Raw genomic sequence first — 16,700 nt, 5'->3', positions numbered from 1 at the left:
TTAAATGGGTTGGGTCAGGTTGAAATTTTCAACCCGAAAACAACCCGCCTAACCCGTTTAAGTTCAAGCAAGTATGTAATATAGATCTGTAGAATGTTATTTGAAAGATTTTATTTCTCACTTTTCCTTCAACATTGAACAATTATTTGACATTTTGATTCATGTCAAATACATATTGAAGTATTATTTTTTGCTATGAGATGTACCACAAAAACATCACCTCGCAATTCAAGTCAGTTTACACTTAAAAGTGGAAAGTAAATTAAACGGGTCAACTTCAGGTCAACCCGTTTATAGTTGGGTTGGGTTGGGTTGAAAATCTCAACCCGCTTAATTAAACAGGTCGGGTTGAATTGGGAAAATCTCAACCCATTTATAAATGGGTCGACCTGATTTCGACCCAACCCAACCCATTGCCAGCTCTTACTCCCTAACTCAACAAAGGTTTTAATTATAATCAGGCTTAAAGTGCCTTTAACTGATCGACTAGACATAAATATTACAAGTTGTTGATCCAAATTTATCATGGATACTAGATTTATCTTTAAGAGTATACCCTGTATGAATCTTTACATTGCATTGTATTTGCTTTATAACTTTATCTATTCTATCAACTGCATTGTGCTAGAACACTCGGTTTTTTTTTGGTTTTTTTTTTTTTGACAAGTGCTAAACAAACATTAAGGAAAGAAAGCAAAAGAAATAGAAGTTGCAGCTGCAGAGGTTGCAATGTCGTGAGCACCTTGAACTTGATCTCGACCTACCTTTTGGATGCTGCACCAGTCGAACATTCTTCCCAGACGCTTAATCTCAGTTATGGTCCAAAGCAGGTTAATGTCAATCGTGCTTTGTTGGAGAAGCATTTCAACCAACATATGAGAATCCGTTAGAACAGTAATATGTCGAACTGTAGCTGTAATGCTCCATCTAAGTGCAAACAAACATGCAAGGACCTCCGCTTGAAGAGCTGACTTCGCTGTCCCTACAGAAGCTCCACCTAAGATCCTATCCGATGTTATCAGAGGATTACTAAGCACCCAACCCATTCCAGCTATCCGAGTATTCTTCTTCCAAGATCCATCAACCTGAATGAAAGACATTATTCCTTGTATCTCTGAGTCAGCAAGTATCACTCTAAAAAAACCCGGCGGATAAAGCGGATCATTTTCCGGAGGATGTAGGAAACGTAATGCAGGAAATGGATGATTGCTAAAGATTTCTTGCTGCTTCAAACCTTCCCTGATAATAATATACACTGCGAGAACCTCACCCCTTTCATTCCTGAATATTCGGTTATTACGTGATAACCAAAGACCCCAAAGTGTTGCAATGAAATAAATAACCCTAACACTATTCTTCCCATCCTGGCATTGAAAAAGCCGGATATAGTAGAGAACCCAGTCAATAAAGGAAAGGTTCTCATTGATTTCTGAATGGATCGCAAGTGATCCATACCTCCAAACGCGTTTCGCACAGTCACAAAACCTGAAAATGTGCTGAATATCCTCGTTATCTTTTGCACAAAAATCACAAGTAAGAGACAACTGAACTCCTTTCTTTCGAACATTCACTTTTGAAGCAATTCCATTGTGAAACAATTTCCACAAAAAAACCTTCCATTTTGGGAGGATCTTAAGAGCCCACAAAATCTTAAAAAAATCCAAACCTGGATGGGCCTGTGCCAACCCATAATCCTCCACTGCTAACATTGCATATGCTGTTTTAACAGTAAACTTACCCGACTTGTGAAAACGCCAGTAAAGAAAATCTTCAACACTAGTAGAAGGCAATTCTGTTGCCACAATTTCCCTGGCGTCGTTAAACTCAAAACAAGAATGAACCCGATTAAGATTCCAACCAGAACCATTAGGAAGAATAAAATGATTAACTTTCCATGTCGCTGCATTGAGTAGTGTGACATTTGATTTAAACTCAGGCACTCTTCCATTGACCCACCTATCCTTACCAGCCCAAACTTTCTTACCATTTCCAATTTTCCAATCACAACCCTTGAACAGAAGATTACTAGCTCGAAAGATACCCCTCATACTCCAAGATAACCTCCGGTTTTACTTTGCCAGATTATGTATTAGTAAATTTTTTTGCTGTTGCCGGTGTTTATTTATATTTTGAATTTCATATATACTACGTTTATAATAGGTTTGAGAACTCTAGTTTAATGAGGAAAAGTGTGTAAAATAAGAGAATTCCTTGATTTTAGTTTGTTTGGTAATTTAAATGAAAAAGTGGGGAAAATGAAATGTGTAAAAAACTATGGAAATCAACTAGTTATACTTTAACTGTTTTGTTTTCCACACTTTTCCCCCCGAGAAGTGATGGAAAAACTGTGGAAATCTGTGAAAAACAAAATTAAAGAAGTGAAAAATATGTGATATTCCAATTTCTCCAGTTTTCCATAATAATTAGGCATGCAAACAAATTAAAATTTAGAGATTTCTACATATTTCTTCAGATTTACTTTTCTACAGATTTTCATAATTTTACTTTTCCTCGCATTTCCAAGTTAACTTGGTTTCCAAACACAGTGTTAATGTTTTCGCTATATTAGGAGTGTTTGGTTAGGAGAGGTTTGAGGGGGGAAAATATTTTTGAGGTGAATTAGAGGTTTGACTTTTTCAAAAAGCTAATTGGGAGTGTTTGGTTAGGAGAGGGTTGGAAGAGAGTTTTGGGGTGAAAAAGTTAATTCTCAAAAAACTCAATATATGAGCTTTTTGCAATTAGCGGTTTGAGAAAGTGAATGTAAAATTACTACTTTGTCCTAATATTGCCTAAAATCACAACACTTAACAGCCTAGCTTAACATTCTACATTATTTCATTTACCCTATTTACTACTCGCTACTTGTTGTAATAAAATTTATATTAGTACGTTGAAATACTTAATTAAAACTATTGCAATCATGCTTGTAATGTCATTACTAGCATTTCTTTAGCTATTTGCATATCGATCAATAGTTTATGTATTTAAAATTTGAAATTAAGAATAATTTTTTAGAAAAAGAATTGTTTTAATTTTTTAATTTTTTAAAACGAAATATAATTTATTTATTTATTTATTCTATGCTTATTTAAAAAATAAAGAGAAGATAATTAACATAAACTATTGTCTAATACTAATAAGAAACAAAGTACCCAACAACAACGTATCCTTAATGGTCATTTTACATATTAAACAACTAACATTTAACAACTAATTTACCAAACACTTTTACACAAACAGCTAATTCAACCAGTTAGTCAAACCAGCTAATACAAACAACTAACAACTACTCCCTCCATTCCTTTTTGTTCTTCCCATTTCCTTTTTTAGCATTTCTTTTTGTTCTTCCCCTACTGAATCTTTACTATTTTTGGCCATAGTTTTTTTACCAATTTACCCTAAGATTCCCCACTATTTACAAAAAATACCCTAAGATTCTACCCTTTCCCACCCACTTTTACCCCACCCACCTTATTTTATTAATTAACCTAACCCTACCCCCCCTCCCTTTATTACCCGTCCCTATCTCTCAATCCCTCCCTCACCTCTCATTCTGATTTCTCTCTCTCACCTCTTCGGATCTCTCTCTCTCTCTTATTTCACTCTCTCTCTCTCTTAAAATTCCTCCCCTGTTCTTGAGAAAACCCTAGGTTTTCCGCCTCTGATCTGGGTTTTCCTCTCCAAATCTCGCAAATCTGAAACGTTTTCGCAGAAAAACGTTCATAAAAATTACTCGGAATCATTTTCCGATCAGATCCCCTCTATTTTTGTCCCCTTTTTGGTCCCTAATCGTCGCCGATCTCTGTTTTTCTGGTACTTTATGGGTTCTTCTTTGTCTAGAACTCGAGGTGATTCTGGGGTGGGAACTTCTGGTCAAAGAATCCCCGATTCCAACTGTGATTGGGGATCCAAGTGCAACTGTCCCAATAACGAGCATTCCTACTCCGCCGAATATAAAAACAATCTGTATTTGGCCCAAAAAGAAAATACGAGTACTCGAAACTATTTGGAAGAATGGTTTCGGAAGAGGGAAGTGGAGCCAGGAGAGGAGGTTGAGTCAAAATATGACGATCGGAAACCCACTCCCTCAGATCTGCGTTTTTTCGGTGAAGGAGATTCCGATGAGGTATTAATTTTGATTTTTTGCGATTTATTTAGGGTTATTGATGTCGGTTTTATTAAAATGGTTTGATGAATGTTTGCATGTCTAAAAAAGTGGGATTTGATAAATGTTTGATTTATTTGGAGTATTGTTCATTAAACTCGGATTATTTTCTGGAGTAGTTGCTCTGATTTCCCATTGCATGTGTTAAAAATGCAGATCTGGTATTTTTTCGAAATTTTTGGGAATTTTTTGGAGATTTGTTGGATTCATTCGGGCTTTTTATGTTATTCTTTGCTCTGTTTTCTCATTGCATGTTGTTAAAATTGAGTTCTGATTTTATTTTGTGCTCTGTTTTTTCATTGCATGTTGTTAAAATTGAGTTCTGATTTTATTTTGGGCTCTGTTTTTTCATTGCATGTTGTTAAAATTGAGTTCTGATTTTATTTGGAGCTATTTGGAAATTATTTGAAGAAAATCGGAATATTCATGTGTTTTGTTGATCTGTTTTCCCATTGCATGTGGTTAAAAATGGGATCTGGATGTATTTGGGATATTATTTCACATTTTTTGGGTAAAATTGGGATCTGGATGTATTCCGAAAATTAGTTGGATTTTAATGGAATTATTGTGTGATTTGCTTTCATTTATCTCATTGCATGTGGTAACCATGGTGATCTGAAATTATTTGGAACTTTATTTTGAGTTGTTTGATTAAATCTGATTTTAATTCATGGTCCCCTGTTATTTTATGATGGCACTAATCATGTTGTTTGTCCCCTATTGATTGCAAGGAACCAAGTGGGTCTGATTCATTTGATCTGGTGTATGTTGGAGAGTGTGAAAATGAGAATGGTGATGCTGTTGGGTCTCCAGGACAACTTTCATCTGGTTATCCCTCCTCAAAGAAAGGAGAAAAGGGAAAAAAATCGGCTTCAGCATCTGATGATGCTTAGATAAGTCTGTCTCCTTTCTCCCTTTTTTCATTTTATTGAATGCTGGCTAGCTGTGGAGTCATAAGGTGGATGCCAACAACTGTGATCTGTTGTTGGCCAGGGGTGTTGTTGTTTGGATGATGATGTTGTGATTAGTTGTATGGATGTTGATGTTAGATAATGATGTTATGAAATTGATATTGATAATGATGATTGGATGATGGTGTTTCCATATGGTTATGAAATTTTGTGGAATGTTGTCTGTGTGATGAACATGATTTGATGGCTAAATGTCCCCTGTTTTATGGTATGTTTTGTGTATGATAAATATGATGCTTTGGTGAGTATGAGATTTGATCAGTATAACTATGTTTTGGATTAGTAAAGGCATGAAATGAATATAATTTGGGGATAGGGTTTGAGTTATTTCAGTCCTCTCAGTGTGGCCTGGTGTTGAATGCTTAATGTCCAAGCATGTCCCTTTAGGATACAATAATGTCCCTTTATTTATTGTGATCGATGATGAGTCTTTTTTTTGCTGAGGAACAAGTCCAACTAACCACAAATGCTCGTGCTGCCATTAGTATCAGTAATGATATTTCTCGGGCGCTAAGTGTTTGTGGTTTGGAGTTGTTTTAATGATGCTTGGGGACATTCTGAGATCAATATTAGGAGGTTTGTGATCTTCAATGATGTGATTGTTGATATTCTGAGATCTTTGTTTTGATAATTGTCCTTTAACTTCTTTTGTCGAACGGAGTGAATGTCATTTCACACAATGGAATGTGAATATCAATCATTCCGTTCGGCAGAAGAATGTTAAAGATATGATAGTATTGAAACTACTTGATCAATGATGTGTGTCAATATGTCTGAGAAATGAAACCCTACATGTTAATGATCTGTTTAATGCTTCATGTCCCATTAATCAGTGGAGGTCTGTGATGAGTCTTTCATTTGATGAGGTTCAAACCCTATGTTTTGATCAGTTCATGGTGATCTGATGCATTGTTGATTGTTATTGTTATGCTTGATCTGTGATGAGTCTTTCATTTGCTGAGACTCAAACCCAATGTTCCAATAACACTTGTGCACCATTAGCATCATTGATGCTCTTCCGGAGCTAAGTGTTAGGGGAAAGGGTTTGTGTCAATGATGCTTGGGGACATTCTGAGATCTTATGTCAGGTTAGACAGGAGAGGCAATTCATGTCTTGCAAAACATGTATAATGTGTTTCTGATATTCAATGATGTGATTGTTGATATTCTGAGATCTTTGTTTTGATAATTGTCCTTTAACTTCTTTTGTCGAACGGAGTGAATGTCATTTCACACAATGGAATGTGAATATCAATCATTCCATTCGGCAGAAGAATGTTAAAGATATGATAGTATTGAAACTACTTGATCAATGATGTGTGTCAATATGTCTGAGAAATGAAACCCTACATGTTAATGATCTGTTTAATGCTTCATGTCCCATGAATCAGTGGAGGTCTGTGATGAGTCTTTCATTTGATGAGGTTCAAACCCTATGCTTTGATCAGTTCATGGTGATCTGATGCATTGTTGATTGTTATTGTTATGCTTGATCTGTGATGAGTCTTTCATTTGCTGAGACTCAAACCCAATGTTCCAATAACACTTGTGCACCATTAGCATCATTGATGCTCTTCCGGAGCTAAGTGTTAGGGGATAGGGTTTGTGTCAATGATGCTTGGGGACATTCTGAGATCTTATGTCAGGTTAGACAGGAGAGGCAATTCATGTATTGCAAAACATGTATAATGTGTTTCTGATATTCAATGATGTTAGTGTTTCTGATCTGTGATGTATGTGTTGATAACCTGAGATATTTGATTCTAAACATGTCCCTCACCACCAATCACCAAAGGGAATACAGATCATGTCACATCATTGATTGATCTAGTATCCCCTTTGGTGAATTGGTGGTGAGGTTGTAAATCATTTAGAAACAAATCTGTCAATGATGTAAAACAACTTAACTGAGAGTCAATGATGTTGCCTTGTTCATTGCTTCCTTGTTTTTTCTGCTTTGTTCTTGTTTCTTTGTCCATTACATCTTTTGGCACATCGGCATCCAATGGGGAAGAATTTCCATCTGAAAATGATGTGATATGCATTCTTTCCATTTAGGTGCCGATGTGTTTAGAGATGTGATGTGATAAAGTTTTTGTACTTATGCCTTGTGATCTGTGATGAGTCTTCATTTTATGAGTGTCAAACCCTTTGTTTTTCAATCAAACTCATGCACCATTAGCATCCATGATGTTTTTCAGGAGCTAAGTTTAATTGGAAAGGGTTTGATTCAATGATTTTTGGGGACATTCTGAGATATTTATGAATCTTTGTTTATGTGAGGCATATTCCATGTGTTATCAATGATGAATTGATTGTTTTTGTCAAAATTACATCTTTTGACGCATCGGTTTCAAAATGGGAATAATTTCCATCTGAAAATGATGTGATATTATTATTTATTTCCATTTTGAAGCCGATGTGTTTAGAGTTGTGATATTGCAAATGCTGCCTTGTTCTTAAGAACCCAATGCTGCCTTGTTTATAGTGTTGCCAATGCTGCCTTACCTCTTGTGCCTTGTACTTTTTCTGCCAATGCTGCCTTGTTCTTGTTATGTACTCATTTGATGTTTATTGCCTTGCCTTGATTACTCTACATTGATGTGAATAAGAATGATGGAAAAAAAACTTTACTAAACTTAAACATGAGATTCATTCATTGATGCTTCCAAAAGATATGCTTACAAAATGTTTTGCCTACATGTTATGCTTGCATTTAAGCTTACAAAAGTGACACATTGGTTTTACTTGTCAATTTAAAAACATGTCCCCAAAACACAAAAAGTTATCTAATTGTTTTCACCTTGCTTCACTGGTTTGCTTTCCATTCATCATAGAGTTGCATGCATTCATTAACTGCCCATATAGGTGCCTTGACTTGCTCTGGCAGTCTGCCTTCATCTTCTAAAATCTTCTTCTTGTTGTGTGGAAGTTGGTAATCATTGTTGCCTTTGTGTTTTAGAATCTCATTAGAAACAAACTGTAATGTCATCCACACATTAGACAATGTCTTAGGATGCAACTCATTAAAAGAATCATACACTGCTCCACTTAAGTCCTCCACAGTTTTAGGCATTTTCTTGTGCATAAGTGATTGTATTGACCTGAAAAATCCCAAGTCCAAGATGTTGCAATCTGGACTGTTTGCTGGCTGTTGAGTCAACACAAAAGTGAACCCATCTTGTTTGTAGTGTAGTTGCCATTCAGGATCATTTTGCAATATATGTGCCTTTGCATTATCTTGAATGATATAGATGACCTTTTCCCCTTCATGTGGTGGCCACTTTGCCTTGATTGCTGGAATTAGCATGTTGATCATCATTGCCCTTGTTTCAATTTGATTCACAGACTTCACTGGCTTTGTTTCAATGGTCCCCTTTACTCTGTTTTTTGATGTCCTCTTGGCTGCAACTGCATTTGTGAATGGAAATATGCCTATTTTACCATCAAATTCACAATTCCCATTTTCACCCCACCTTGGTCTGGCTACTGCTGCCATGAACATGAATTTTGGTATCTTGGTTCTTGAACTTGCACTTCTATGTGGATAGGGTTCATTGTTTGCAAGATAAACTCTCTGGTTTTTTTGAGTCAAATAAAACCACTTCTCATCAATATGAATGAAGTCATACATGCTGTAATAAGTTGGTTCCTGTGGTATAGTGTAATCCATTATTAGTCTGAGTACCCACCTCATCCTTGCCATTTTGCATGCATCTGAAATGCCTGGATGCAAGGGACTTGAGTGTGGCTTAATAATTTTCCTCTTGATGAGCCTCCATACTGTTGTTGGTCCCAAATTGAGCATTCTTGCAAGATCTACAATGCATGTTCTGTCCCCCATGGCTATTTGTGCAATAGAGTCATATGTGACTTGAACCTTTTTCCTGCCACACTTGTGATACTTACTTTCCACCACATATGAATTCATTGCTGCCTTCTGCTTCTTTGCTTTGTCCCATATTGACCCTATGGTTTTTCTGTTGTAATCAAATTCTATGGCTGCATCCCTTATTGTCCCAAACAAAAGAGTTTCTGAATCTGGAATTTTTCTATTCAGCAGGTACACCAAAATTTCAAGCCTCAATTCATTATTTATTCTAGGAGTCCTAGGCTTATGATGATCTGTTCTGGGTGTTGCTGTTTGATGATGAATTGGTGATGCATTTTCTGATGGTGGTGGAAAGTTCAAATCAAAAAGAAATGGTACCTCTTGAAAGTTGGTAGTTTGCTGGTGCCCTTCCCCTTCTACTTCTGGTACTTGCTGTACATATTCAGTGCTGTTTGGTACATCTTCATTAAACCCAATGTCCCCAAAATCAGCAGCAGTATTTTGAGAAGCTTGTACCAAGTCAGCAGCATCATCACCTACCTCTGAGTCAGAATCGGAGTTAATGCCATCGCCTTCATCATCAGAAAATCCGAGGAAATCGTCATCCTCTTGATCTGAAGCCATTAAGTCCCCTGTTTTTTTGCTATTTAATGCTGAATTGAGGAAGAAATTTTGGTGTTTTGCTTGTATTTATTGAACTTGGTAAAAGTCAGATTTTGGTCTTTTGTGGGGGGAAAGTGACCCTATTTATAAAGGGAATTCACTATGTCAACCCCTCAAAAATTTGGAGGGAAATTAAAAATCCCCTGTTTTTTTATTTGGGGGGAAAATTTGGAGGGAAAACTGAAATCAATTGTTTGGGCTTAATTTCCAGCCAAAAAAAACGTGAGTCATTGTATGCTTAAATCTGATTGGTCCATGTAAGAGCTGATGGGTCCCATACCCCATGTGACTGAATTTTTTTTCTGATTTCTTTCATTACTTTAATAAAATATCTACTTTTCTCCCTATTAATTAAATACTTTCTCTCTCTTTACTTTATTCAATTTCTTACACCCAATCATTATTCTTACACCCAATCATTACTCATATCCCAATACAAACCAAGATTCAGTTTTCTTAAACCACACCCAACATTCTTTAGGGGAAGAACAAAAGGGAATGGAGGGAGTAGTTAAACCAGCGACCAAACAAGGCAATAGTTGTTTATAATTTATATAAACTTTATTTGACTTTTAAAATGATGATGTTAGTGGTGATAAAGAGGTCGAATTATAGTTGTTGTAGAAGCATTTGTGTTAGAATCCAACATTTATTTATATGTATTTTGCTTATCTAGTGCTTTATATGGATTTTCTAATGGGTTTCTAATTTCTAACTTTAGTTAGAATTATTTTATTGTTAATCTAGTGTCAACGGGTATTCAAAATAAACCTCTATGCTCATACGAGGGGTATGAATGAATGAATGAAATTCCTATAGTTCTTCTCACCAATTGTTTTTATCGATAGTGTTTAATTGTAGGTTTTTATTTATAGATAATACACAGCCACTCGCCCTAAAGCACCCAAAATCCATCAAAGTCGCGCAAACCATATACATTCTCGTTGTCGCCCCCAACTTGTGCCTCGTGTGCCCACACAACTACACAAGCGCCCGGGCCGACCTTTGTGTGCATGGCCAGTAGGAAAAAGTGTTCGTTTTGAATCAAACACTCACTCGTGCCCTACGAGCCATGAGACACCCTTGCCGCCAAATAGGCAAGAGCACGCCGCACAATCCAATATCAAAACACTAAGACAATAACAATGTATAACTAACTGCACATAATAACTATGTAATTACAAAGTGTAAGTATAATATTATATATCTAACGACAACTTTTGTATAAGACCCCCTTACCGGAAAGACCACTTCGATTGATTAACTAATTGGTTTCACTGCTTAACTAATTTGTTCCATTGCTTAACTAATTAACTAGTTCTAATTCTAATACTTGACTAATTAGTTCCATTGCTTAACTAATTAATTCCAAGTATTTAACTAATTAGTTTCAGTGGTTAACTCATAGAACACCGATCACACTGTCACCTGGTCCGTCTCTCAAGTCTCACCCCGCGCGCGCACACAAAAAAAAAAAAAAAAAAAAAACCCCGACGGTCTTATTACTAGTCGTATTAGGAGTGTTAATACAGAGGGCCAAAACCTTATTTCTTGTCCATTTTTCCATCGAACTTCTTCATCGTCCCAAAAATCGACGATTTGAGGATCTAAATTGAGAAAGAAGAATCAAACTTTCCAGTAATCGAATTCCACAGTCACCCGCTCCAGGTAATTCAATGGTTGCCTTAATTTCATTCATTGCTTAACTCTTTCGAATTCAGATTGATTTTTAGAAAAATCAGATTTGATGATACGCCACTGCAGAATTTGAGCTTGCCTGTGTTGTTGATTCCGTTAATAATTTCCTCTTTTGCAGCATTTAGTTTTTCTGTGTTTATTTAGCCTGATCTGTTATCTTTTTCCTGTTATTCCATTTTGTTTGTGGGTTCTCCTTTGAATTTTCTTATAAGGTACTGTTTTGAGTTCCGGTAATCTTTAATTCCTGTGATTCAATTTGAATTTCTCTTAATGGTTCGCGAAACCGTATTTGGCATCTCAAGTTGTTGCTGTTAACTTGGAATTGTTGTGAAATTGAAATTAGTACTATATGAATATGATGATCAATAGCACATGTTAGAGTCATGATTCTTTAATAGTGTATGTGGATTTTCAGATGAAGTACTAGCTTCTGTTAAAATTACTTATGTAGTACTAATAAATTATAATTTGAAACTTTATGGCTTGCTGTTGAATGTGAGCTTTATGAACTATTCAACTTCTTTTTGGTCTTACTATTGTATTGATTGGTGCCATGTTTAAGTTATTAATCTTGGATACGCCGCTGAAGAATACAAGTAACCTGGATTGTTGGTTCTATATACGATTTGTGTTATAGGATTTCAAAGAGACATGGCAAACCAGGGAGCTAAGAAGAGAAAGGAAGAGAATGCCCGTCATATGTCAAACATTCTTCGTTTAATAATTGGGTGTAATGTAAATTCTAATTCCTTATTTTTATCCTCTTGTTTTAGATTGCTTTCTGTGACTATTTATAGATGCTGTGATTAGAAACAATCATCAAATGTATATATTAATATTTTATTTTCAAGAGGGGTAAATGTATGTCTAACTAAAATGTTGTCTGAAATTCACTGATCTTTATCTTGTGGTTACGAAGCACTAAAAACTACCAATCAAATTCCTGCCTTTCTTACAGTTGTGAAGTAGCATATGTTCATTGCATATTCGATTAAGGGTAAGTTGGAAATATGGATACTCTTCCTATTATTTCAGGGGTGAGGCACACCAATCTGACCCCTTACTCGACTGAACCAGAATCCTCTATAGTGGTATTGGGGTAATGTCGATGACTTGATATAGGGGGTAAATGTGATGATCGATAAGGTTTAAAGCTTTAAGTTTATGTTAGGGTCTTTAAGTATGGAGCGCTATCTATCAATATAATCAATGATTGCCGAATAGTTTTCGTGCTATTTGACTTACGTGATGCTTGGATCTTTCCTTCTCTCTACCTTTCAAAAAGTCATTTCGATTTGAGGTGTTTATTGTAGCGTTGTTCGGAATGTCATGTTTAATAGTACCCCATATTAACTTACTACCTGCTTGTTTCCTGTGATATTGTTGCCTAGTTGATTCATTTCTTCTTCCAAGAACTACTGTTTCTACATATGTGATCTAAATCTTTATTAACATTCTGAAGAGCTATTTCATCCAAGGGAACATCATCTTTTCATGGAGTAACTTGGTGATGAATTATTATCTCTGCAATTAGTCTGCATTGGACTTTTAGTATTTGGTGATGAAATGCATTGGACTAAAGAAATACTTGTGCTGATTGTTTTATACCCTACAATTTACTCATTCCAATTTTTATCTACACGGCTGTTTGCAGTTAGAATAATAGCTTTAGCTGTGATATAAGAGCGGAGGTAAATACTTAGTATTAAAATGTTAAGCTTTATGTATATTCACAATGGTTTTAATCTGCATTTCATCTCACTAGACCCCTTAGCCATCTAATCTGCAGCCTCAGACAGTGCTTTTTTCCTGTATGGAGCTCTGTCTCTTATTTACTTGTTTAGTTATTCATTAATAGTTCCATTTCAGTTTTGATGTTAACCAATTAATGTAAAAGGGAAACTATTTGTGATGCAATAATTGGTGATTATATTTCCATCACCCAGGTTGCCTACATCTTGCTGAGGATGATTTTTTATCATTCTTCCTTCACTTGGAAGCACTGGGTTGGCCTGATATTGACATCTTTGGCTTATGCAATGCCCTATAAACAACTTGCCAGTATGGCTAAACCAGCCTACACAAACGATGGCGAGCTTATCGATGGTGGCTTTGATATGAGTACCGGAGGAGTTTGTGGGTATGGTTACAGTATGTCTTCACTTATCAATTTATTACCTTTTATCATTTCCTGTTGTCCCCCCCCCCCCCCCCCCCAAAAAAAAAAAAAAAAATTGATTATGCTGTGTTTGCTACTGATAGTATCCGTAGCTACATTTCCTGTTTGTGATGTTATATCTTTGCTTAAGAACCTAGATCAAAAATTTGAAAAGGGACTTTTTCCTGATATTGGCACTATGCATTGCAGGTATTTGCATGACTTAATCTACATCACATGTTTTGTTCAGATTGCCTCACTCATCTCCGACAAATTTTGGTATACGTACTTAGTGGTAAGTCCTATTGCCCTGATGTGTGTGTGTGTCCTTTGTGTGTGTCTGTTTTGTGTTTGTGGCTAGGAGAGAAGTGGGAAAAGGTGTGACTGTTCTTGTGCTTGAATGAATCTTTAAGCTCTTTATTCATCTTGAGCTGTTTCACAAACCATGATATTGTAAGACAGAATGTGGGACTTATGTGTGGCATGTGCTGGGCAGCAGCAAATTTTCAGGTCTAGCATTGCATTAGTTACGCTAACAATAGTGCCGCAGAACAAAGCTATGAAAGGAAGTTTTGATGTAGGAAATTCTATTATTTTGGAAATTGTATTCTTTTTATAAATGAGTTTTGCACATCGTCATGTATAATAGTTTTAGGCTTTTGGCCCTTAGCTTTGAGGAAAAATTAATTGACCTTAGTATTACGAGATAAGCCTTTTCCACATCAGCTCCTAGGCAGTACTTGATTCTTGGGTCAGTGCCCCAACTCGTAACTCCTAAGAGATTCAATGATGCACCACCCTTTCCAGTTTCCCCCCTGTGTTTAGTTGGCTACTTTACAGGCCCTGACTTTGACGTGAATTGCGCCCAGCCAAACACCATTTTATTGCATTCAAGTATTTTCAAGAGAATATATGATGATTAACTTAAACGTGATGTCAAACTGTTTCACTCACTTGATGTTTATGGACTTGGGATATACAAAGAAAATGTTGCAGTTCTTTGTATTTTGTGTTCAGCACAACTAAATTTCTTCACAGGAGCTGGGTTCATTTAGAATTCTACTTTCTTTTTGCTAGTTGTGGGCTTGTAATTGCCTATGAAAGGATAAGTGGAATATGCCTAAAGCTCTAGTCAGCTTAATGAATTGTTTTTGGGACGTAAAAAGATAAAAGAGCATGTACGGCTTCTGTTTAAAGATAAAATGACAACTTAATAATGCTTGCTGGTAGATCAATGTTTCTCAGTATAGCTTGATGAATAATTTTTTATTGTAAAAAGATGCAGAGACAATTAGGGGACCCTTCTCAAGGACATATCCAAACTGTTGGATAAAATTTTGAGATGCGTATTTTGAGCTTATGTAAAAGGATTTGTGAGCTTTCATAGATTACGTAATACATGCATGATGCTAGTATGGTGTTTCTGGATTAGTGAATGTCAGCTTCTTCAGTTTAGGGCAATTGTATTTTTATATATAGCACATCTTGAATGGAGACTGAAGTTCATCAGAAGGATCATTTTCTCACCCATTTGAGAATGTTTGTATCAAGAACTTGTCGATTGTGTGCATCTCTGTAAAACGGCCAAAGTCAATGAAAGTCTTGTGAGCATAAAACTCTCTATTAATTTATTATGTTATTTAACAACATTAATTGGAAGGAAAGAGGAACTTCATTAAGGAGAAATCTCTTGACTTTAGTCAATGAGAAATTTCAAAGAGTTTCACTTAATGTTGGTCTTGTTTGTGATGAACGAGGAATCACATTTTTCAATGTATGTTACCCGGACTCAGATACCCATATCGGACACGGGTACACGTCCACATGGCCGACATGGCAATTTTGTGAAAAAATTGCATGATTTTGGTCGAAACTGAAGTGTCGAAGAGTCTATACCCATGTCGGATGTGAGGATCCGACACGGGTACTTGAGTTTAAATGAAGAGTCTAGGTAACATAGGTTTTGCTGCTTTTCGGTGATAGAGCAACGCGGGTTGGTTATGCTTTAGCAAAGTTTTAATCAATGAGCACAATAGCTTATTCAGTTATTCATAGGCAACTTTCTAAGCAATTTTGCCATCTTTTCTTTTAGATACCAGGATTTGCGGCTTATAAAGCTTCTGGCTTCATCAAAGGCTTCATGTCAAACGATTCGGAGGTACCTTCCCTTCCCCCATGCAGTTTTCAGCATTGGTCTAGTGTTTGTGCAGTCGAAAGATTATATTTATATGCTTCCTATGTCCTGAGTTATTTGTCACATTCGTCCACCCCCTCTTAGTGTAGGCTATAATATTGTTTTACGAAAAGACCCATCATATATTTGAATGTAGTGGCATACAAGGAAGTCCAATCATAAATCATAATCATTACTCCCTCCATTCACAACATTAACAGTCACATATAACAGTACGGAGTAATGATTACGATACTTATTTGCAGGGCGGGGAGGAGGATGAAAAGACTCGTAAGAAAAGGGAAAAGATGGAAAGGAAAGCTTCAAGACCCAAATTTGCGAAAACACGAACTAGATAGGCCGGTCTCTCGAGGTAGTATGTTTTCAACAAATACGGTGGAATCAAATTTGTAGGATGCAGATTCTGGTGCAAACAAAAGTTCAGTTCAGGTTTGTATGCTGTAGACTGTAGTAGTGTCGATTTTTTCATCATCTAGGATAAATTTAGATTAGCCTTGGACTTGTTTATTTGTTGTATCTTCATCCTTTTGGGTTATGACGATGAACATCTCACCTTAATCTATAAGGTTTCCATGTTGTAGGTCTTATTTTTTCAGATTTGCTGCGATAAGACCGAAATCCATAAATCCATCCTTTTGTTGATAAAATTAGCATCTTTTCACTATCAGGAACTTTTCTTGTAATCTTGTATCTGACTGTTTCGGGTGTGTCACTGAATTGGCTATGTTCTGGTAATAGCTTCCACGTAACCTTTAATGGTTAATACCATGAGACGGTGGTTGTGTTGTGGTTGCCGGAGAGATAGTCATTGACGGGTAAGTTGTTGCCGGTGGAAAATGAGGTGTAGGGAACTGAGGCCGTTGGAGTGGTTTTTGTCTGGTTTCATAAAATAATAATCCTAATGTGAAACAACACTTTATACTCCTTACATCTAGCAATTGTTTCCGAAAAAGAAAGCTGATGTATTGTTAATGATAACGATTTTATTTTTGTTTTTTAATATGTGTGTGTGGGTTGAC

General features: G+C 36.2%; 2 protein-coding genes across 4 annotated transcripts; both read left to right on the top strand.

Moving 5' to 3' along the window:
• Window positions 1-3,296: 3,296 nt before the first annotated feature.
• LOC130460726 (uncharacterized) lies at window positions 3,297-9,337 on the top strand. 3 transcript variants are annotated; one of them, XM_056828226.1, is made up of 3 exons: window positions 3,297-4,126; window positions 4,897-5,062; window positions 9,200-9,337. In XM_056828226.1, the coding sequence occupies exons 1-2, from the start codon at window positions 3,821-3,823 to the stop codon at window positions 5,056-5,058; spliced, it is 468 nt and encodes a 155-aa protein (XP_056684204.1). In that variant the 5' UTR covers window positions 3,297-3,820; the 3' UTR covers window positions 5,059-5,062; window positions 9,200-9,337. The 3 variants fall into 3 exon arrangements, with proteins under 3 accessions (XP_056684204.1, XP_056684202.1, XP_056684199.1); XM_056828224.1 differs by having other exon boundaries at window positions 9,197-9,337; XM_056828221.1 differs by lacking the exon at window positions 9,200-9,337 and having other exon boundaries at window positions 4,897-6,105.
• A 1,804-nt stretch (window positions 9,338-11,141) lies between these two features.
• On the top strand, window positions 11,142-16,348 carry LOC110802375 (uncharacterized). The gene is made up of 6 exons (XM_022007827.2): window positions 11,142-11,299; window positions 11,967-12,064; window positions 13,276-13,469; window positions 13,698-13,782; window positions 15,580-15,645; window positions 15,927-16,348. Exons 2-6 carry the CDS (start codon window positions 11,981-11,983, stop codon window positions 16,017-16,019), a joined length of 522 nt encoding a protein of 173 aa, XP_021863519.2. The 5' UTR covers window positions 11,142-11,299; window positions 11,967-11,980; the 3' UTR covers window positions 16,020-16,348.
• The last annotated feature ends 352 nt before the right edge of the window (window positions 16,349-16,700 follow it).

Source organism: Spinacia oleracea, chromosome 1 (genome assembly GCF_020520425.1).
Source record: "Spinacia oleracea cultivar Varoflay chromosome 1, BTI_SOV_V1, whole genome shotgun sequence".
Taxonomy (NCBI): domain Eukaryota; kingdom Viridiplantae; phylum Streptophyta; class Magnoliopsida; order Caryophyllales; family Amaranthaceae; genus Spinacia; species Spinacia oleracea.
The sequence above is the reverse complement of the archived record's forward strand: the minus strand, read 5'-3'. Positions and strand labels throughout refer to the sequence as shown.

What these genes read in the sequence shown, in the direction of transcription:
- LOC130460726 (XM_056828226.1), top strand. Translation starts at nt 3,821, where the DNA reads ATGGGTTCTTCTTTGTCTAGAACTCGAGGTGATTCTGGGGTGGGAACT. An exon ending in GTGAAGGAGATTCCGATGAG is followed by an intron (nt 4,127 to 4,896) that starts GTATTAATTTTG and finishes ATTGATTGCAAG; the next exon opens with GAACCAAGTGGGTCTGATTC.
- LOC110802375 (XM_022007827.2), top strand. Translation starts at nt 11,981, where the DNA reads ATGGCAAACCAGGGAGCTAAGAAGAGAAAGGAAGAGAATGCCCGTCAT. An exon ending in TTTGGTATACGTACTTAGTG is followed by an intron (nt 13,783 to 15,579) that starts GTAAGTCCTATT and finishes CTTTTCTTTTAG; the next exon opens with ATACCAGGATTTGCGGCTTA. An exon ending in TCATGTCAAACGATTCGGAG is followed by an intron (nt 15,646 to 15,926) that starts GTACCTTCCCTT and finishes ACTTATTTGCAG; the next exon opens with GGCGGGGAGGAGGATGAAAA.